The sequence below is a fragment of the Meleagris gallopavo genome, chromosome 1 (genome assembly GCF_000146605.3).
Source record: "Meleagris gallopavo isolate NT-WF06-2002-E0010 breed Aviagen turkey brand Nicholas breeding stock chromosome 1, Turkey_5.1, whole genome shotgun sequence".
NCBI lineage: Eukaryota > Metazoa > Chordata > Aves > Galliformes > Phasianidae > Meleagris > Meleagris gallopavo.
Genome location: NC_015011.2, coordinates 26382190 through 26406237, shown reverse-complemented (window position 1 = coordinate 26406237; position 24048 = coordinate 26382190). Strand labels below are relative to the sequence as shown.

At 34.7% G+C, this 24048-nt stretch overlaps 1 protein-coding gene across 1 annotated transcript in view; it reads right to left on the bottom strand.

Moving 5' to 3' along the window:
* Positions 1-24048, bottom strand: part of DOCK4 (dedicator of cytokinesis 4) — a 176247-nt gene that overhangs the window by 136688 nt on the left and 15511 nt on the right. Inside the window, 7 exon segments of the mRNA XM_031552130.1 lie at positions 8936-9087; positions 10727-10811; positions 14279-14427; positions 17423-17519; positions 19386-19441; positions 21732-21772; positions 22521-22660. Coding sequence (XP_031407990.1) covers positions 8936-9087; positions 10727-10811; positions 14279-14427; positions 17423-17519; positions 19386-19441; positions 21732-21772; positions 22521-22660 — 720 coding nt within the window.

Genomic DNA, 24048 nt, shown 5'->3' with positions numbered 1-24048 from the left:
TCTTTCTAAAGTGCTGCCTTAAAATTGCTCTATTAATAGCATCACTATTTGGAGAAAATGATAACATTAAGAAAGTAGCTTAGAGAAGATACAGCTAGACAAGAACCATGTGTGCCATTGCAGATTTAAGAAAAAATGTCAGCATTCTACTGCAGTATGTTGTTGTAACACACAGAGGCACAAACACTACATAAATGTAAAGGTCAGCAAAACAACTGGGACTTTGGGCAGGAGACGGAGCAGCATCCTCATACATATCATCAATAACAAGTACAAAGCCCACTTATCTGAACAAATGCAGGTAGCTGCATTTGTGGTAACTGGCTTAAAATCCTCCATTCCCTTTTTCATAGTGCACCCACAAGATGATAATTGCCTGTGTCTCTAAATTTCAATAAAGAAACAGACAGGATTTCTGGGTAGTGATGTATAACAAATAGAAATATGGTCTTACAATAGCTATACTGGAAAGGTAGGTATTTCAGAGGACACTGAGATATTTGACTTTTGGAAAGCAAAATGTATGTGTAGCATCAGAACATTATTGTGGCATACAATAGAATGTGAATAATACACATAATCTTGAAAACAGCGAAGTTGGTGAGAAAAAAGCTGGTGAGATCTTTCAAACAAAAACAATAAATAAAACAATATATACTTTTTACTGAAGAATTTGTCTCAGATCTCCAGTCCAAAGCCCAGCTTCTTCTGTTTACACTAAGGCCACCACTTCCACAACTGCTGTGCTTTGTAAACGATATGAGCACAACCGGGGGAAAAGAGCATACTATGATCAGATGTCCTTTACTTCTCCAAAAATCTAACAGTGCAAACTGTGATCTGTGTCATCTGTTAAGTATGCATTATAGACTTGGTATGTGCAACCTCACTGCTGGTTTATTTACTAAACTTTTATGCTGGTAAGAAAATAAGATACCTACAAAGCATACAATCATCACCACATTCTTTGATACTCTAAGTGCTGGGAATCTTCTGAATTTACAGAAAAAAAACTACCAGTTATTTCTTTAGAATAGAAAAATATCAGAAGCTTCCTAAACCCCATGAATAATCACACATTAGAACAGATTTAGAAACTAGCTAATGAAGAACACAAGATTACTGAACTCTTACAAAATGTTTTAGAGAACACACATTTCCAGTCTTCTTTTGGAGATCCACAGTATCCTATCTTGTGCCAGGAGTTTAAATTATGTATTTTCCTCTAAGTGCACCTCACACTAAAATCAACTCAAATCAGGCATCTAAAATCCCATTTAACTATGAAAATGTCTTTGTAATGTAATTGCAATGGTTAACACCCAAGGTAAAAAGTGATAGAAGTAAAGCTGAGTTGCTCCATGTTCTACACAAATTTTCTCTGTTCAAACTATAATTCTGTAATATTCACCTTACATACGCTATTTTTAGATCTACATCATCAGCTTAGTTTGTATCAGATTTTTGCTTTTGAAGAAAATCTCTTGGTTGTCTCCACAACCCATCTTTTAATTCACAATCCAAAATAGTTTTAGTGGATTTCTACTGGATTAAACTGGAAGACAGACTCTCATCATTGGTGGCCATTCAGATCACACGATCTCATAAATTGTCTTTACTAAAATCCTCCGAACACTTACAGATGTTAACACTGGGCTCTGAGCATCCGCTGCTGTCCTGCAACTTCCACTGGCCACCACTGCCTGTACAGCGGTCTTACAGCAAATTTAGATGACATGAAACATACCTTCAAAGCTCAGTATTACATTGATAAGCCCTTTGGATTTTGTTTTTCTCAAACATTAGCTGAGCACTCCAGCTTCAAGGAACAGATTTTACAAAACATTTTAGAACAATGCTAATTAATTACTGCCTAGACTCTCGACACATCTAGACTGAGTATGCTGAGAAAATGTACTTTAGAATAGACTATGATGCTGTACATCTCTGAGTACCTGCTAAAAGCTCAGCAGCAACCAGGAACATAGGACTGAACTGAAAGACAGAAAAGTCTTAGGAGAAAATTAAAAATATGATAACAGACTTCTTACATTTTCCAAATAAAAAACTAATTCTACAACTGTGTACACTCAAAATTTTGCTTGTATATTAGGTTTTTTCAGTGCAATTAGTGCAACAAACTAAAGCTTCATCAAGACAACTTTTCACTTTTTTAAAGAATAAAAAGCTGAAGAATACACAAACAAGGCTTTTGACTGGGACAGAAATGAGAAGAAGAATATAAGTTAAGAAGACACAGCAGTGCTTAAAACAAAGAGTTTTACTGAGGCAAGTCATATGGCTGCATCATGTTAAAGTAGAGCCATTCACAAATTTACCAAATACCATGCAGGGATAACACAAATCATTCCTACAGTTAGTTTAGCTAGAAAACATGTATATCTACATATGCATACACACAGAGTCAAGACAAGTTACTATGCACGAACAAGGCAGAATATTACAACTGCAGTTTTAATGAAGCAAGTACATACACGTCATCACTCAGATTTATACTTGACTATCAAGAGAAAACTTCTACAGTTTTTTAGTTTCCACATGAAGCAAATGCTCTTGACAATACATAGCTTTTTAAAGCGTGAAGGCATGTATTAAAATCAGTGTAATTATATAAATATAGAAATACTCTGCAAAGTAATATTAACTGTAACAGTTTATTAGCAACAATAAAGTCATAAGTAAGCCTGTATTTTACTACTACATAATTAATGCAACAGAACTGATGCTTTTGCAAACACCAATATGATTAAAAAATTAATTTTTAATAGTAATTTCCAGCCACAAAAAAAGCCTCAAGAAGAATAGTGTCTCATAGCATCCCAAAGAAACGTTAAGATTCCTACCAACAGCAATGCAGTGATCACAAAAGAGCATTTATCTCTAGCTTCCTAAATTCAACAGAAAAAAATCTGTTGCCCAAAGCGTGCATTGATTACACTAAGGTGGATGCAAGCAAAACATCACAGCTGCGACAAATCTGGAGAAGTCCTTAGATTGGAAGCCTGAAGGTCAAACACTGACCTTGCCTCTCCCAGCATCACTGAATCTTTATCACTACCTGACTTCTTCTCTGGGCAAGTCACTAATTTCCACATCATAGTTTCTCACATCTCACCTGAAAAGATATTATTATCTAACTCTTTGTACATATAAGAATGATTGTGAGCTGTTCAAAAGAAAACATTATTTCAAAATGATGTGGTTAAAATTTACTTAATCTTCCTTTTATTCAAAGCACTAAAAATACTAAGATACATTATCAAAAACAGAAAAATATTTTTACAATTTTAATTTCTGCATCCTAATTACTTTAACAGGTACTTGCCTACAAATGCACTTGTAGGTCAATACACAATCAAAAGATCAGTTTATTGGAACAATATTCCTTAAACACAACAAAAGAGTCCTTCAGATAATCCTTTTTTTAATTAAGAAAACAATTTCAAAATACACTGAAGCAACAATTTTAAATTTGTACATACGTGTACCACAATTTTTTTATTCCCCTACTGTAAAATTCTTTGCAAATATTTTAAGAGCAAATTCAGGGAACTTCTCTTTATAGATTCCACTGTGAGAGGCTAATGGCAAGAAGTCAGATAAGTAACATTGAATATCCATATCTTTTTTTTATTTCAACAACAATTATTTCTGATTTTGAAGGCTCAAACTTTGTGGAGACCTAAAGTAGCCACATAGAAAGCAAGAAAGAAATAGGATGGATTCAGCTCAAAATTACTTCAGGGTATACTGGGCAGCTCTTTAATCAACCGAACTGATGGATTCTAAAAAGCCAAGGACATACAGACATTTTATTGGCTGAATGTTTCTAAACTTCACTGACTAAAACTAACTGTAGTAGAAGCCTAGATATATAATTCAAACAAAGATCTTAAATTCACGTCTTCAGAGATGTATTCAAATCATACAGTCCATGTATTCATCATGAAACCTTCTAAAATTAAACAAAAAAGAAATGCTAAGCATTGGCAGAAGTCTTAATCTTGGAATTTCGTTCATTACTCCACAAGATAACTCCATCTAAACAGATTCCAGAGCATGAATCAGAAGTCTTTTAATCAAGGCAGTTCTTGAGAAAACTAATATTTTACCATGGCCTAAGGACAACCTTATTCTTGCACTTTAATATAAAGCTCAGCTATGAAACAATACATTTCTTATGCTATCAAGTATCTTCCTTTTTCTTTTACTTTTACAGACTTTCCACGTGATAACATATTATACAATTTTCTAATTAAACAAAATCAATTTAGAGAAAGTGGCGAGGAGCATATATAGAATTTAAATATGAAGAGTGGTGAAACCATTTTGGATGTTTTTGATGTTTATTTATTTTCTTTTAAAGAGCAACAAAGTTGTGGTGTAGTTGAAAATCATATTAACAGGTTAAGTTCTTCAAGAAAGAAAGGTCTATGCTCAGTTTCTTGCTATGCCTTCAAATATTTAGATTTGCATACCCTATCTTTCAGGGAGTCTGGACTGTCTCTTAAGCTAGAGCAATCATCCTTAAAATATTTTATAAAGGGAATCGCAATCACTAGTATTCTCCTTCTCATCTGGTTGTCTTTATAAAGAAAAACAGTAGCTAACACTGCAGTGTAGAAATCCAGCCCTGCCAAGGAGACATACTGAACTTAGTTCCCAAAGCGAACCATAGGAGACATGAGAATTAGACAAAAGCTGTGCGCTGATATTCAAGATCATTTTCTGTTTTATATCTATACAACAATATTCTTCTTACTCATCACTATGTTATATTTTATTACTAGACAGAATTCTAACCTCACTATGTCAAATGCAAGACCTGTTAACACAGTAGGCTTTCTGCTTGTAACTTGGTTTGACACAGTTGCTATGGTATGCTTTTTTTCAGAAAGAATCTATAACTATAGCAACCAAAAAAAAGTTTCATTTTCCATCATTTTTCAGTGACAGTATTCTAAGTATGAGAGTTCTTAATATTGTCTCAGAAAACTACAATTTTACAATGTCCTAAGGACAGCCTTCTTCTTGTACTTCAATATAAAGCTCAGCTATTAAACCACAGCTTCCCTATGTTGAGTACCCTTCTCTTCCCTTTTATTTTTTTCCTTCCCTGAAGCTCAGACCTTCCCACAGCAGTACGTTATCCACATTATTAATAAACTCAGATAGATTTAAAATAAAGGAAGAGGAAAATGAAAACCTTTCAAACGATTTCACAGCACAGTTGATCAGAAAAAAAATAATAGCTGTAAATTCTGTAACGATCATAAGATCATATTGTTCTATGCATGCAACAAATTACATCCTCTTATCAAAAATCTTTAAACGCTCCAAATATAATGAAAGTATTCTGTACAAATTCTGCAGCAATATACAAATAGATTTAGATCATTTTATAATCTATTAATATATGTCACAATAAAGTATCGAGTATATTCTTTGAACAGGATAAAAAATTGACTGTGAGGATGACAGAGCACTGGAACAGAGCACTGGAACAGGCTGCCTAGAGAGGTTGTAGAGTCTGCTTCTCTGGAGACGAAACATTCTGCATTCCTTCTTGAATGTTGCTAATTGTTTAAGAGCAGAGAATCCTACACCCAGTCTGCTTTTTCTTGCACTAGTCTGCAGCTGGACAAGGAAAATTACTAGACTCAAACTTCCTAAAGCATTACTGTTCTGTAGATACTTGCCTCGCCTTGGTACCTACAACTGCAATTCATTTTACTGACAATACTTGAACAAACTTTTCTGTGCAAAAGATTTCAGAATGTATGAAACAGGTAATGTAGAACAAAGAATGGTTTGGAAAAAAACACTCAATCTATCAACAAGAAAGTACAGGCAATATTGCTTCTAATCCCCCAACAGTTTTTAAAGCTGCTATTTCAATTGCATGAATTTGGGGTTAATAAAAAGTGAAATAAATATATACAGAGATCATATGCTTGCAGGTTGATCTGATAAGAAGCTAAGGTAGTCTTAAGATAGAAAAATATCAGAACAGAAATTCTATGATTAAATCTCAATTCTTCTCTTTTTACTTTCTCCACAAGAACTCCTTTAAGAAGCAACAAAGATCACCCATTATATGTATATTTACATCAGCTGGACAATAAACACCAGATTGAAATCTATACAAAGTCATATTTTTGGAGCAATTTTAACCTCTGGACTTGTACTTAACACTATGCATTCCAAATGTCACGTTCAAACAAGCAGAATTACCCCCTGAGGAAAGCTTGGTACACACGTAGTGCTTGCAAAACTAAAATTTAAGTAAAAGTAAAAAATCCCAAGGAAATGAAACCCCCCATTCTAATACTGTAACCACGAAATTGAAGACATACATTATAAGTGATGTATATTCCCATATTTTTATCTGTCAGATGTTCTGTTTCAGAACATAAATTGCCATATATGGTTTCTCACTTTTATCTGTGGTATTAACAAGAGTTTCATCTAGTATTTTTATTGCTTTTTTCTCGTGGGCTGCTTAGCAATGACTCAGGAAATCAATAAACAAATCACCTAGGTAGGTTGTGACAGCTTAAGGTAATGCTAAACACAGCTTTTTGACATGCTACTATCATCCAGAACTAGCAGAAGATTACATCTATCCAGGTATCACATTTTGCAGCTCACATATCTCTTACTGCCAGTAGGCCTTGTCTTCATTGCACGGTGTGAAGCTCAGTAACCAGTGATTGTGCACACAATCTCTTCTCACACATCATCTCCTCAGGGTTTATTGCATGCATGTGTCAACACTAGCAAGGGCATAAAGCTCTTTGAAATATCCTGCCAATTTGTATTGAACGAAATATCATATTGCGGTGTACATATACACAAGACTTTACACTAACTTACATGCTCTAACAAGCACTCAACTGACCGAAATATAGACTAGGTGTGGAAACTACAGCCATGCACATACTAAGCAAGAGCACAAAAGCCATGTCAGCAAGCCCAACTAGCCTTGGTTTAACTCTTGGACAACGCTTGCATATCTAGTCCACAAAGACCACAGCTTGGACACATCTGCGTTCCAACTCATGCTGTGATACATATATACCTTGAAATTAAATCCATTCTTATGAAAACTCCCTTGCTTTCATTTTTTTCAATGTGTTTCCCAGATTTTTAATTTGTGAGAGGTGTGGAGGTGTGCGTGTTTGTTTTACAGATAGTAACAAACTGCTTCCCCAAAGTTCATCTTGTCATTCCTCCCATGTTCCAGAAGGCAGTTTGGATTCATGACAACACACTTCTTCAAGGTTTGTCAGTAATGAGATGAGGAAGTTCACACAAAATAAAGCAGCTGCAAATAGACACTGGAGTCAGGAATCAATACCTAAAGGTCAGATCACAGCAAGCATGTGACAAACAGCTCTAGAATTTGTGCTTTCATGTGAATGTGAAATCCAATCCATTTGCTTTCATACAACCACTACTGCCATAACCTTGTTTTCAGCAATCCATAACACTCAAATTGTTTTCTGTCAAGGTCTGAAGCTCTCATCTAAATCCATCACCTGCTATGCCATTCACTGAAACGAACACAAAAGGTGTGCCCCGATGCACATTTAATTCTCAGAAATGACAGTAAATTGTTTTTGGTGACTAATGTCCAAAGTGCATTCCAGGTCAGTATTTAGCAGCTAATGTTCTAACAATTTAAAGATTTCATTAGCTATAAAAATCAATTTATTCAGTATAAACTTCCTTCAAAATAGTGGGTAGCTATTTTGTACAACTACATAGCACACAAATCATTTTGCCAAATTAAGTCTAATGTGCATGTGCACACCCCAAATTCCTATTACCACGTGTATAAAGACAATTAGTACACAGTCATGGCTTTGCACACATTCTGAATAACACTTCTTATCCTATCAACAGGCTTACTATTAAAGGTTTTATTTCTATTTGTGCATTTGTGTTCTGACTTATCTAAAGTGCGATTTGTTTTTAAGGCTAGTCTTTCATTTCTCCAGTGGCTACCCTTAAATCAGACTGAGGTATGTTGCCTCCAGTACCTGTAGTGAGAACACAGAAAGAATACACAAAGTAATACGCCAAATAATGACCAGCAGCAAATTCTGAATGAGAGCCTTCTGACCAGTCTTTCATCACCAGTGTATGAGCGTTTAGTGTGGCACTGCTCCTTCAATCTTCCTGCCATATTTCTCATACGGAACTCAGAAGGCTCATCCACCAGCTCTGCTCTCCCCCTACAAATCGAATCTGCTAAGTGCTTCAAGATTCTGATCCTGTTCATTCCCAGATCCTCTCTCTTGGCCAGAAACATGCTAGGAATAGAAATAAGTACTGAACATTTAAAAATTAAAAGGATTTCAGCTCTAGGATAAGCAGAAGAATGGTTACACTTCAAATCCCAGATGAAAAAAAGGCCAGCAAACCCTAAATGGATGTGAGATCGGGTTTGACTGCTTCATTAAGAGCATGCACCTCAGGCTCCTATTATAAAAAGATTTCATAACTCACTAAGCTCTCTGGTTTGAGGTACCTAGGAGAATTCATCTTATAAATATTACAGAGCAAGCAACAGTTGTAAGTTTGAATGTGCACTGATTAGGAGAAAGGAAAATAGAGATACTAAAAAATAACCTTTGAGTCACAAAACTAATATTCAGTCCGTATGCACAGGTGTATAAATGTTCCCTCTCAAGTAAAACCAGCTGAAAACTGAAATAAGTAAAAAAGACAGAGAAAAATATATTATTTAAATCCAAAATGATATTGGCAAATATTAAGTACAGGAACTGGATTACAAGACAAATAAAAAAAATATTGTCTCTAAATGGGGAATTTATTACCAAGATCAAAACAGACAGTGCGCAGTGACAATTTAAAATCAGTATCCCACTGAAAAATTATATGCTACCTGATGGGTCGATTTTCTTTACTATCAAAGAGGGAGAAGATTACTTCCAGTTCCTCTCCCAGATTGGAGCACATTAGACTCTTCATCTGAACAAAAAGATGGTGGCTGCTGGCTGGTACAGGCGTGTCTTTTTTTCGATGACGATGCTCCATCTAAACATATCACAAAAAACACAGCAGTCAGTTTGAATTAAACGTAAAGATCTAGGAACAAACCAAAAAAAATACCATACTGGATTACTTTCTTATTCCCAATTTTTAAGCTTTTAATTCAGTATTAATTTGTAACAGTGCTTTGTTCTTTCTATTTTTTTTCTTAATGTGAGAAGGAGAAAGTAGGAAAGCCACTTTGCCAACTGCATCATAATTGTCTCTTGGAAAAGCAGTAACCTCTAGAAGTTTGCCTTTTTTCTGCTTCAAGAATTCCAACCCATTTTAAATGTCTGTGCTATAACTACATTGTATTTCATAGCTGGTTTAAATAGTTAATGATCCGATATTCTACTAATCAAACACACAAAGAATGCTTTGGCAGAAGACTACATAGAAGTATTTTTAAATGGAAAAAATTACTCCCGTATTTTCTAATCGTTGGCAGAACATTATGCAGAAGTTACTATGCCCTCCTGATTTGACTTTACAGTTTATATCTTTACCATTTTAGTCACCAATTAAATTTTACTGTTTTTCTCTTATGTCATATCAAAACCAATTTTAAAACAGCAATCTTTATAAGTTACTGAGCCCCCAAACCAAACTTTTTTTGGATCTTTTTTTTCTCTTTATTTTTGAAAGTGCAATCCACAAGTTTCATCATTAATTTTCTGGATTACTCTTCCTCTGTATGTTTCTTCTTATGATTGATGGCTTCTCAGTGTTTGTCACTTAGTGCTTCAATATAATTCCATATGATTACATATGACTTTGAATCTGCCCAAAGGTATACTGATTCCAGAGTGAATAAATACTATTTGATTCGACAGCATCCAGTTTCAAAATCTATCAGTAAAAATTATTAAACATATTAAATTTTCGGCTCCATAACAAATTATCACAATTTCCCTACATTCTACATTGTGCGTTAAATACATGCATTAGTATAAATAAAAATTAATTTAAATAAAAGTTTAGTTTTAAGCAAGTAAGACTCAGAACTCTATTACTGTAACTGCGATAGTACTATGAGCCAAGGTCTATAGAAATGAATTGGAATGCTTTCTTAGACCTCATTTGATATAACATCAGAATAAGAAATACCAGTACTCTTTTTACAAAATCAAGATGGGCTTTCATGCCCAAAGGAGAGCTGTTCTACATAGCTCAGCTGCCATTAACATTAATGTATTAGAAGAGATCAACAAGCCAATATGATTAATCATAACAATACTTGTACCACAAGTATGTTATTTTATTTCCACTAATGTTATCTAATGGGACTCATGGGCCAGTTAAAGTACTAATGATGAAGAGTCTCATAAGCTTTTATTGATGATTAAATTCATGTTAGAACTCATAAATTTAATGATATATCAGAAAACAAAGCTGTGAGTAAATAACATGTGGAATGTACATGTGTGCAGACAGACGATATAAAATCAAAGCATCCCATGCAGAGGAAGAGATGAAAAAAATATTAAAAATAAATCTTCTTTCATCATAGTAAAACCCATTGCATTAGCAAATTCCAGTGTATATGAGCAAAAAAGTACTTTTGATTAAGTAGAAGAAAGTTATCATGAAAACCTCAGCATGTAATCTGTCAGCACAAAAACAGAGTATTAAATTCACATACCAGCCTGTAGAGCTCCGTAATGCTGATCTCTTCAGGATCCACCATAGCATATTCTTTTCTTGGAACTAAGTCAAGTCCCAGTTGTCTGTATGAGGAAAAAGAGAAATAAAGAGATACTATAAAGCACTAGAATAACAGTAAGTAGTTTCTACATACAAAGGAAATAAATCAAGAAATTTAACTAATTTTCTTCATTTAACATCAACATTCCATTTAACAAAGGAAATACTTGGTACTCCGAACATGTTAGGGGGCTTTTTTGAAGTTCATGCGTGATTTCTCTCTTTTCTTCACTTCATAACAATAATGCAATATCTTTTCCCACAGCATTTAATTCCATTTCACACCACAGGAAATGTGCAGTGGATACCATCCTTAGTACTACTGTGGACATAACACAATGAGAATTGCACTGGTATTGTCATTTTGAATGACAACCGCAGAAGATAATACAAAAAGAAAATCCATACAATGTCAAATCATCGGTTTATTTTAAATTTGGACTGTATTGCATCAAAGCTGCTTGGCCGTGTCTCCTGAATGAAATAATTAAATACACTTCAATCAACAGGAATAAAGAAATATTTTCAGCATAGCAGCAAGTAATAAAGATCATATATGGGGTAGTCATGCTGAATTTAGAGAAAAAATAACAGATTGGAAAACTTAAAAATATTTGCTTTTAAAGAACGGGAACTGATGACTTCAGAAATTGCCACAATTCTGAGCACAGTATCTATTGTGCCACTGTGCATCACAGTATCACAGATACTTAGGTTTTCAGATAGCAGTGCTTTCAGAATCCCCTGAAATTCAATTAGTTCTACTACTGAGTAGTATTTAGTCAGAGTTTGACTGAAGAATCTACGGGCTAAAGAAGAGATTTTGGAAACAGCACCTCGATGCCAAAAGTTATTTCAACTTTTCAAAAATTGTTAGAGAGTGGTTTACCCTGCTGATCGGATAGAAATTAAATAGAAGGGAAGGCAAAGAGAGATGGATCTGACATGATCCATTCCATCTCCTTCAAGTTGAAAAGCTGGAAACAAATGAGGTTGAAATTCACACTTTTTAGAAAAAGGATGCCATGGCAGACATACTCATTTATGTAAAGTAAACTCTGCCTGTATACAATGGCTGCACTCATTTTTTGTTGTTTGTTTTTAAGCTCCACACTTCAGATGTGAAGTACTTTCTCTATAGAAAGCTTTCAAAAAGTACTTACTATAAATCATATCACTTTCACTCATGCTAAATGAAAGTAGACTTGACATTGTTAGGCAAAAAATACATCTTTAGAGCTCATTAAGTGATTTTTTATAGATTTAATCAAGCCAAAATTAGATTTTGGACCATCTTTTGTGCTTTCACAGTTTCTCTCAAAGGTTTTGAATAAGTTTTATCTGGTATTTAGAAGAAAACTATAAATTCCTCCTCATGCACTCAAATTCTATGGAAATTGAATTCTTAAGAAAATAAAAAATCTATCAACAAAAACAGAACATCCTTTATTTTTCAAAGAGACCTTAAGAGTGAAATAACTGTAAGGCTGGTTTATAAATAATGAAGTAAGAAAGATTTGCCACAGTAGGATGATAGGATGCATTGGAAATGAACTCAGAGATGACCAATAAAATCTGATGTCCAACAAAACTGCTAGTAGCATTCTTTTTGCTGCTTACTACAATAAATACAAGCCCAAACTTGATTAAAAGAAAACAACATGATGAGAAGTATGCATGGCATATGCTTAACAGATGTAACTCTGACACAAACACAAGTGGGTGCAAAGTGGTTTTATTACTGATACATAAAACTAAGGGTTCAAACATCTGATCTCAGAAAACTTGTTTAGGAAATATTGCACTACACTTCCTACTTGTAAACTTAGAAAGCTGAGGAAAGTATGATTCTCATTATCTTGTTCTGTTTGAAGCACAAATTTTTCAAGACAATTTACAGCCATTTCTGTTTTTGTCCTAAACATCAGCTTTCATGGGTGCTGAGTCTCCTTCGTTACAATGAACTCCTGCGCTGGAAGAAGCTTAATTTTGCTCTAAGCAGACCCACAAAACAACCTTGTTACTTTCAGAAAAGAATAATGGGTTGAAAGCAAGAAGAGATTCTTTTAAAACTCAGGGTTCCTGCCTGACTGCCTGACATCATTGGTTCAAAAACAGCTCAGATACAATAGCTGGGTTCAAGTTTGAGGTGACAAATGCCCACTTCATAAAATACAACACTGCAACCATCTGTGCTCCTATAACTCCTGATGCACATACCAATCTTACACTTGTCCTTTCATTCCCAGGGACCTAGCAAAGTAGCCAGGAGTGCTGCACTGAGGAGACAAATATAATATATGTAAGCAAAGGGCTACAGATGTAGCAACACAGTGTTACTATGGAGGAACCACTGCAAAGCATGCTGTAAGTAACAGCAGCAAAATTTACTGTCTGAGGAGCCTATTTCATCTGATCTCAGATTTCTGAACTCAAAGCAAAATCAGCACCAAAAGCAAGACATGTATGCCAATATGGTCAACAGTAGAACATTCCATTTTTGCATTTTCCATACTACTCAGCTGCCCAACCATACCAAGCACACACTTCTTTACAAGTGAATGACAAGATTCTGATAATTCATTGCTTCAAGAGCGCAATCTCATGCTGGTTTTGACTGACATTGTAAATGTCACAATGTTGTTAATCTGTGCTGTTGTTTTCACTAGTAATACTGGAGTTAAGAGTAGCCTCTTGGGTGTATTATTCTCATGGCTGAGGTATCTGGAACAAAGATTAGCTTACTGGCCTTCCAAATTATGCAAGATAGTACCAAGATCTGTGAAAGCTGTATTCAGAAAGTGATTTAGAAATCATTTTCATCATCATGCATTATGCTAACATTTCTCTATCCCTACAAGTCTTTATACTGTTAGGCATTTAGTAATACAGAAGAGATATTATTTGAAGTAGCGCGGTTTTAAGACAAATGAAAATTTCTTTCTTTGAAAAAAAAAAAAGAGAATATAACTGGGGTTATCAATTTTTATTTGTCACTGGAATAAAAGAAAGATGGGTAGAATAGTATAAAGATGAATACTAGAGATGCTTAAGTAGATACTGAATCGTAGAACACAGATCAAGAAGATTAAGTAGTCTCAGCCAATATAATTTCAGTTAATACAGTGAGCTATGCTACACTATGCCGCATAAGAATCTGGGCAGATATGTTTTTAAAAGACTTAAAAGGAAACTGCAGAAATCTAGTATTCCAGCATACTATCTGCACTTCTCTTGCAGGTCATACCAGTGCTGTGTAAAATAAATTGAAGCAAGTATGTCTCTTTAGTGGAAGGAAAAAAGAAAGAAAAAGCTGTAAGTCATTTTTCACTGCTAAAACATAGTGGACAGAAAAACTATGAAGAAAAAATCCACAAAGAAAAGCAATATCTGTCAGAAATTTGTTCCTTATTTCAACATTCTATATTGAGCCTAAAACCGGTATTATAATGAGATTACACTATTTTCTTCTACAATTATAGCTACTCACTCATTGCCCCAGTCCAGACGAGCAGTGATGTGTCGCTTCACATCCTTCATTCGATCATGGGTGAGGTGGCCAACCAGGACTTGCCTTCGCAGGTCTAGGATTTCATTCATTATATGCCACAGTCGGTGAAAGAGATCCCCCTCATTTCTCTGTGAGATAAATAAAGAATTGCATCTACACCAACTGACAGTCCTAATGAATACAGATGTGATATGGAAATCGGTATCATTCCATCCTTATTCCCTTAGTTAGTCATAATTCTCTTCCTCTCTCTGCTTTGACCTCTTCACCTGTATGTATGCATGCACATGTGCATAAAATCATTTCAGAACTTATAACGCCTTTGCACTGTCCACACTCCATAATTTCACTCAAATTCCTAACACCACACATTTACACAGTCTGATTTATATGACAGATATGACAAAGATTCAATAAAAAATTGTTGAATGTCACACCACTGTTTTATTCTGAAAGCTTTTTCATTATATGTCCTTTCATCAAAACCGGAACCATGACAGTGTAATTCAAGACCATTTGAACTCACACACATAAGGGATCAAAAGGGAATAGCTCCTAGAATTCAAACTCTGAATCACACAGCATTAAAGTTCTTTTAATTCTTTCAGGAACATAAATGTACGCACTGTGGCCTAACAGTAAATAAACAGACTCATGTAGACAGAAATCTCTCTCAGACTGTTCTACTTCACCTAACTGCAAAATAGAAGAAATTACATGAATATGAATAAAACACATCCTCCTACTCTAATTACATACCAGTTAATGACATAAACCATTTCCCATGATGGTTTCCTCCCTAACAGCAGAAGTTCTTTTAACTCTTCCTTCACTTTACTGTAGGCAGTTTTACTTAATATAATTTTTCTAAGAAACTGTAGCTTGAGAAAATGATGGCAACCTCCATTAAGCGACATATCACAAAAAAACCATTGAAAATTCAGATCTGTTCTGCTTATTTCGCTAAAAACACAAAAAAGTAATCACCCTAAGCCACTCATTTCCCTTTTACTTCTTCCTAAGAAAAAAATGACAAAATCAAATTTCAGCTATGACTGCTAGATAATTGCCACGAAAAACTAAAATTCACTTAGAAGCATCATTATTCTCTGTCAGTATACTTTATATTCCACGAGCTCTGAAAAACACTGCTGTGTGACAAATTTGCCTTTTTTATTTCACATTCATTCACTTCATAAGCTTGCTAAAATAAGCACTGATTTATTGTTTCTTTTGGCTTTCTGGAAATAAAAGGAAAATCAGTGTGTTTTAAACATACAATAATAACAGCAATGAAGAAAAAGGTTGCTGAAAAAGTCAGCTTTAAGAACCATAGAATATATGAACTTTATAAGTAAAAGAAAACTAAAAAAACAGGTCACACAAATAGTGTCTAAAAGCAAAATACTGAAAAAGTCTTTATGGGAGCGTTACATAGGCTGACTGCTCGTGCTCACAGTATTCCATTAGTTACAGAGATTTCATGTTTCATTAAAAAGAAAACAAGTCAAATAATTACTAATGCACGTGTATCTTTGGTTTTGATATGTGATGATAAACTACTGAGGTAAAATATTTAGCAGAATACAAGAGACACGCTAGTATTTCACAACAACACTAAGCTCAAAATAACGTTTTCAAGGCAGCATCCTTTTTTCCAAAGGTTTAGCATTTGTCTGAGTTTCTTACATCTCAAAGCACTGAGTGGCCCTGCAAGCATATGTGCCTGCTTTATAGATTTGGTTCTCTGCAAAAGCAGATTGCGATTTTGCTCCTTTTCCACTTACATCCTTCCTCATATGTAAGCACAGAAAGCAATTACACTTAGATGTGCTTAAGACAGTTAGGAAAAAACTTCCCATTGTAATCTAGAGAAATTTCAATATAGTTTTGAAGCTCACTTTAGAAACAGTTCATACTGCTTAACGTTTTAGCTTGACTGTCAAGTCTAATTTGATACTGTATAACACTGAATTCAACATGATTTTTTAGGTTCTTTCAGGAAAGTTTTCATTAAGCAAACTAGCCACTGTACCAATTGCAGGTTTCAGAAGTGTCACCTGGTTCTGAATAGTATCTCTGAACACAATTCCTACAATCATCACTAAAAAGGAAGCAGTCCAGCTGCTTCTGAACCATTCCGACTTGTGGACTTTATTACATAACAAAAGCAGGCCCTCCACGAGTACCTTAAGCATGATTTCAGTCAAGCAAAGGTGACAAAACAAACAGAACTGATGATGTCAGGAAGAAAGAGAAAAGAACCAGCACCACAACATATCCAGATAAGGAAAATAAGAACTGGGAAACATGGGACTTTTGCTGAAGATATATGAAGTGTGAGACAAAGTACCAGACGCCACCTCAGAAGTGTGTAACTGCTAGGCCCAAAATTAGCTCATTACTATTAATGAAGAACCACTTCTGACTCCCTTTATCAGTGAGGACTCAACAGCTGGCATCCTTTGATCTCTCCATCACATACAAGTGACCCTGGTCAAGTAAAATGGACATCCCTTGGTACTTATGAATGCGTAGATGTAAAAGAAAATAAAATCTATAAGAAAATGAGCAAGAATCAAATCAACTGGCTTAGGGACTTTCCATAACTGAAAATGTAATGTTATTTATATAATACTTTGCCTGAAAATGCAGTTCTTTTTTATATTTCATACTGTTTATTAATAGTGTTTTCTAAGTCTTTTTTTTCTTCTTCTTATCTTTGCATAAACATATTCTGGTCACTCAAACATTAAGAAGATCATTTTCCCTCAATTAATGTATTGGTTCTGCTATTATAATCTATAGGTATGATAATAATACCAGTCAACGAGTCTGACATTTCCACATTTAATTATTTTTAAAGTTATATTAAACTAAGAATTGTAGATTCTTTGACTTATTTACTGTGTCAGGTGAGCATTAAACCACAAAAGACAAGTAAAAAAAATAAATAGAAAAGCAGCAATCAAATAAATCCAATAGGAAAAGAGAATCACAAATTGTCCACTACCTTTAATTATATTTTTTCTTTTTTCATGGAGGAAAAAACAACATATTTTAACAACATATCTGATCTTTCGAGCTGGTATTCAATCAAAGCAACTTATTCAAAGTACTTGCCACATAGAGTTGTTTCCACATCGTTCCCCAGTCTCTTAAAGTTGATGTCATCTCTGTAATAACAGAATCTTCTGTTGGAATAACCATTTCAAATTGTCTGAAACGTGCAGAAGAACACATGGTATTACATAAGCATTACAAATCACAGTACGGTTACTAACATAAAGACTTCCTCCTGCCAACACCAACGTCAATTAAATTGCAAGGGAGTTCCTTCAACCCACAAGACTTTTTATTTATACATTTTCTTTAATCCTCATGGAAAGTATTGGTCCTAGAGAAGTCAAGGCAAGCATTTTGCCATGAGATAAGCACATCAAACACTACTTTTATGTCAAAGTAATTCCCGTGGTTTTCAAAGGATTTCAAAATGATCTTGCCACTTCAGGTTAGACTGCAAGTCAGTGACTGCTGCCACACTTTTTAAATACATCTGTTTATAGAAAAAATGTCATTTCTTCAGCTGAAAAAGTATATTAAACTTGAAAATAAAATTGGTACAGTATGAGTGAGTTCCTGACTCTTCAATGCTGAGGAAGAAAAACCTGAGTTGGCTTGATCAAGACCAAAGTCTAAATCATACCATCACTTTATACACCACCACCGCTATCACTTTGTTCTTACATACAGTACATTTTAAAAGTCTGTACTCATGCCTAAAGTACCTTTCTCATGATATAATTTCTCTTTCATCAAGTTAACATAACAATGTGAGAGCCCCCAGCCCTGATGCTCTGTATATCACCTGAAGAGGAAACACTGACTACTGAAGAAAATGCAGACAAATAAGATTGAACTCCCTGCAAATGTTGTCATGGTGTCTGTTAAGAAAAAATTATTCTACATTTAAGCTTTGTTGACAGTTTACAACAATTTTATTTCACTGAACCTTCAGTTTAATCTACAATCACTTTCAAAAGAGAAATGATTGTAGGGTATAATAAAACATGGGTACACTGAACTCTCTAGCAAACAACTCTTTTGAGCAGCATTGCAATTCTCATTTTCACCTGTGTTAATGAGACATTCAAATATTTACTTAAATATATAAAAAGGTCTTCAAGGTTCATTTTTGCCAGTCAGGAAATGCTGACCTACACACTAATCCAAGCACCCAAAATCAAAGTCATCCACACCTGTTTTTTTAGGCCTCCATCTGATTTGATAATAAATGCTTTTATTTAAAGAGGTTTTAAACCATTACATAAATGTGAACACTCCCAAATTACATAAAACTTTGGAAAAGACTGTGTTAACATCACTGCCAAGTATAACTTTTTAAAAGTGGTACTTTCAAAGTAAGTATTAAATTTCCAAAAAAATCACTTTATTTTACTCAGAACATTCTAGTTTTAAAAAACTTTGTACTAATTTTAATCAGATGTTCCTTTTTTTTTTTTAACTCTTCTAAAAATGAAATGAGATCAGTCATTATCAAGAATAGCTATTTGCTTTTCATCACCTGAAGGAAGGCAGTAAGAAAAAGAACATCTCTATTCTTCTACAATTTTAGTGAAATCTTTTGCCACCGAATTGATCTTTAATCTTAACATTTGTTTTTGTAAAATGTCAGCTGTCTGCCAAGGTAGAGCCGGTCTCTTTAAAGAAAACAACTACTAATATTAAACAAATGCTTCTGTACAGAATAATTTCTAATTAAGGCAATAACTTCCTTCTAAACCAAACTTAACACCAGGCAGTGAAGATGTGATTGTTTTCTCTTTACTCCAGACAACACAGACTGATATTCCTAGCCATACTGCGTGTTCTTCAAGCATATATCACACTGATTTTATTACCATGCAGGAGCACCATGTTAGCTAAGGACAGCCATTTCAAGTCTTCTGACCAAAAGCTAAAGATGAGATACTATAATGCATCACTCCTTGCCAGATTCACAAATGATCTTTGGCACAAGTAAGTTACCATGTATAAATATGTGAATCCCCAAAATTTCACCTACCCTTTGTTCTTAACACATGCATTTTTCAAGTGAATGTAGTTGGATGGAAAGATACCCTGAAAAACAAAATAGGTTAGGTAAAAACAACCAAAAAAATTCCCTTTAGTGAGTTTGGAGAGTAATCTTAAAGCACCATTTAATATGCAAATGCATGCTGAATTAAAAGTCCTCCAAATAATTACCAACAAGCATACACAAAAAAGAATTCAATATATACTCAGTACAGATCTAAAGGAAATAAAAATGCCTTCAGTAGAGTTTTAGTCTTTCAATACTTAAGAAAATTAGAAGATAAACTTGTAAAGCATGTATAAGATTGCTTGACAGCTCATTTATCCTAAATAATTTATTAATATTTCTCCTGAGAAATTTTTTACCAACAGGATCTTAACAAGATCTCTTCAGTACCGATTTTCAAAATAAATGAAGTTAATGAATTTCAATAAAAATAAACAAAGATAGATTAATAAATACAACTTTACTTTGGGAGTTACTGTGCCTTGCAGCAAACCTGAAAGGTGCAGTAAATGCACACCAAAAAGCCTCAGTGTTCAGACAGGAGTGGTCCTTCCTAGTTAGCTAAGTGTTCTCCACTGTTCTTTTGCATGGATAACAGTGTCACAGCACTTAAACCACACTAACCTTCATAATGGTAAGCAAAATTAAGCAATTCAACTTCCAAATTCTGGCTTAGAACATAATACGCTACTGGTAGCTACATAATGCAGAAAAGGAAAATATAAGTGTGCCCTTCCTTATTACAATCCCAGCTACGTACAGCCCAATTTTCTTATAACACAAACCACTGTTAGACCTTTGAAAAAAAGGCATCTACTGTGTAATATCAGCTGCCCTTGAGAATGTCCCTTCTCCTCAGTAGTTTGAAGTAATTCAGGAGAGCATCTCCCAAGGACAGTAGAGGTGTAGCTTTGGCATTTGTAACAATGTCCCAGAAATTAGGATGGTGCATACACAGGGTTACTGCAGACCAGCTGCCACAGATAATTTCTCTGAGCATCCAAGCTGATGGAATAACAACGGGAGAATCTTGACAGAGCAATACCAATTATAAGCTGACTTACAAGGTGTTCTTATTTTACTTTTGGAGAGGGTCCCTTGAAAAATCCAGTTCAGAAAACTGTTTGCCTTCCTTTTTTTCTATGAAAGTAGAAAATATCTATCTCGTTCCTTCACACATCAAGTCATGTTTAGAAAACCTATTTATAACTTCTATCAACACATTTGACAGACCACAAAGAAAATGACAGCAAACATGTGGTGAGAACTGCAACAAAAGACACAGAAGATGCGATAAATACCAACTGCTCAAGTCTCATAAATCAAATTGTAATATTTATCAAGAGGTCAAAGTAGTAAATGTCAGATTAGACACTGGCTCAATTTATTTCTCACACTGATCCTCCATATAAAGCAAAACAAATTTATGTGACCAGAGACTGAAAGTTTAGGCACAAGAAACTGGTGACACTTATGATAGGAACCCCTAGAAACTTCTGAAATTTATATATCATATGCCCTAGTTTGCAGCTGAAGAGGCTTGGAAATGAATTAGGAAAGGGGGAAAAAAAAAAAAAAGGGAGATAAGATGACTAAGATGACAACATGAGTTAAAGAATAAACAAGTGATTTCAGTACTGTTGAAGGAAAAGAAATCTTGAAATGGTTTCCCATATGAAAAACGAGTACTTTATACTGACAGACGTAAGTCAACAGGAAAGTAAGAAAACAGAAATACAGTTAAGATAGGAACATCTAAAATGCATTCAAGATGAACAAATGCTGAAGAAAATAAGTGTATGAATAACATCATATTTCATGTCTGAACTCAACAAAAACCAAACAGTGAATTCTATCAGCTACACTCCCATGGAAATCAAAGATTACACAACAAGGAGAAAAAAGACAAAACTTCTTTTATGTGGAAACAGACAAAATTTTTTCAACTGGTACTCCACATACATCTCCCATGACTGTTGTGAACTAATATATACCATCAGAAAATAGGCATAGTCTAATTAATTAACTTTTCTAACATTATTCAGTTTCCATTCTTGGTAGTCTTTTCGCTTTAACTCAGCTTCTAAAAATCAGATTAAAAGAAAGTTTGCCAGAGCCTTGGATTTGTAAAGTCATCTGAATGCACAAGAGCCTGTGAGAAGTGAAATCATTGTCCAAATCTAATTCATGCAATATCAATAATATACTTAACACTAAGCTCCAGTTTTCTTTTAAGGGTAAATGTCATCTACTTACACGGAGACTATAAACTTTTTTAAAAGTAAATACACATTTTTGCCAAAGTGTAAAACTGTAATTGATCTTTACCTTAATATTGGGGTTTTTTAAGGCAAATCCTCTGTACCATCCTGTGAAGAAAGAACATTTTTGTTTTTCAAAGTATGCAAGTCATTTCCATATGTAAAACAGACTTCATTTTTTCCTTTTGGACAGATACAACTAATATGCAGTGATGTCAGACTGCACTCATTTAGAGTACTTTCCACATAACGAGAGGTAATTTGTTTAAACCAGCTCATATTTAGATTACTTAATTCACACTTATTTTCAGGAATTACTCTTTTACTCTTTATCCCCGAATGTTTCTAACAATGCAACCCAGATATATTTTGCATTAGACAGGAAGTCTAATGCAAAAGAGGAAATAGATTCATATTCATTGTAAACATTTTAAAATCATTTTTGAACTTCATAATCTAAATGTTTTGATTGCATTACGAGATTCATAACTTACCCAGTTCAAAATGATAGATCCTATGCCTTTTGTAGAAACGTTTCTTACAAGATTAATAGTATATCATCCCAAAATTAAAAACAAACAAACAAACAAATAAATAACAAAAACACACCTATTTAATGAACGAATAAAAAATCATTTGGAAAAGACCTTAAAGATCGCCAAGTCCAACTGCAACCTAACCTTACTGCCCTAACTCTAACTACCCACCACTAAATCATGTCCCTGAGCACCATATTTTCTTTATATTGATGACTTCAAAAATTTGTTCAGTTAAGAAAATTAATGAGTAGCAATGGTGTTCAAGTCAACACCAAAGGATCCTTCATTATCAGTGGAAGTCCAGCCGGTGAACTCACCATCACACTTCTCCAGTATCTGAACTGTGTCTCCAATCTCCAGTGAGAGGCCATGTGGGACTGTTCCTCGAAAACCAGCTATTACTGAAAAAGACAGAAAGTTTTGATTATTTGCCTGATTAAAATATAAAGCAAGATTCCTTCTTAATAAAATTCATATACTAGCAGGGAAAGTTAAGAATAGAAGGAGTTGAAGGAAGAGTCAGAGGTTAAGCCACTGTTACGAACAGAATATCTAAAACACAGGATTCATATAAAAGAAAGAAACGCTAACAGACCTATTATGCATGAATGGAAATACTGGTGAAGGCTGTCAGCTAGTCTGTTACTCATAACTACCCTCAAGGACAGAAACTGTTTTATTCCAAATGCTCCCACTAACAGATAGCTGACCTCAGACGTCTGCAAGCAGAAAGCGCCAATATTTTGTTACCATCTGTACCACCAGCATGTCACAAAAGGCAAGACTTATTTCTCAGTAGTTTAATGGGTCTGTAGATCCAACACTCCATATAGTAATCCCAGTAAGTTCAGTAAGTGTAGAACAGTGAAGAAAGCATGCTAACGCAGGCTGTTTACTAAAACCCAGTGGCACGCACTGCTCTGCCCACAGCCTTGCTGGCCAGAAAAGCTGAGCATGCATGGGCATGACCTCGGGCTGGAGAAACAAAGCACCCACCAGAGCAGTGATCTTTCCAAATACTTAAAGCAATCCAGATTTAAGTCTTACACTGTAAGCACTAAAAAAGAGACAGCTACTTTTTTTTTTTTTGTCTCAGAATCAACACATAATATCACAAAACTGCCTGGAAAACTCCTTCCTACAATTGCTAAAAATTGATTGACATGCCAGATGACAATACAGCCATTCAACCCAATGTTTGTTACAGCTGAAATTCTGAATTAAAAAGCTGTCTCGCTCAAGCTAATACACTAAGCAATAGTGATTTTGATTCTCTGAATTGCAATATCATTTTGAAGTCTAATTTTGAACTTGAAGAGGAAAATGGCTTTCTAACGCTATCAAAGGGACAAAATGCAGCAAACCACTTGGTGACCTGACAGAAGTCTTGCTGCTATCTAATATCTACCAACACAGATAGGAAAACACAAATCTCACAGGGATGTGAAAAAACAACTCAGGGCTATACAAACAAATCTTTGCATGTAAAAGCGAAAAAGGAAGCCTGTCGGTGCAGCTGTGCTAAGTAAGCAACTACTCTTTTACGAAAGGAAATGCAACATTTGAAGCCACAAAAATCCCTTTTAGCCTCTGGTCTTCCGCCTGGAGTCTCCCCCACCACAGGCAGTGACTGCACTTAGGCACAGCACAGAAGCAGCCTCCTGCCCGTGTTACAATGCTCCTAAAGCAACGGCAGCTATTATTATATTATTAGCTGACAGAGACCACAGAAATCTAAAATTCCTTTGTAAATCTTTGCCAGAAAGTTCAAGCTTTTCAGACTGAGACAATGGGATATGTTCTATACTACAGGATGGCACATTCCAAAACATGCAGCAGTTCAGA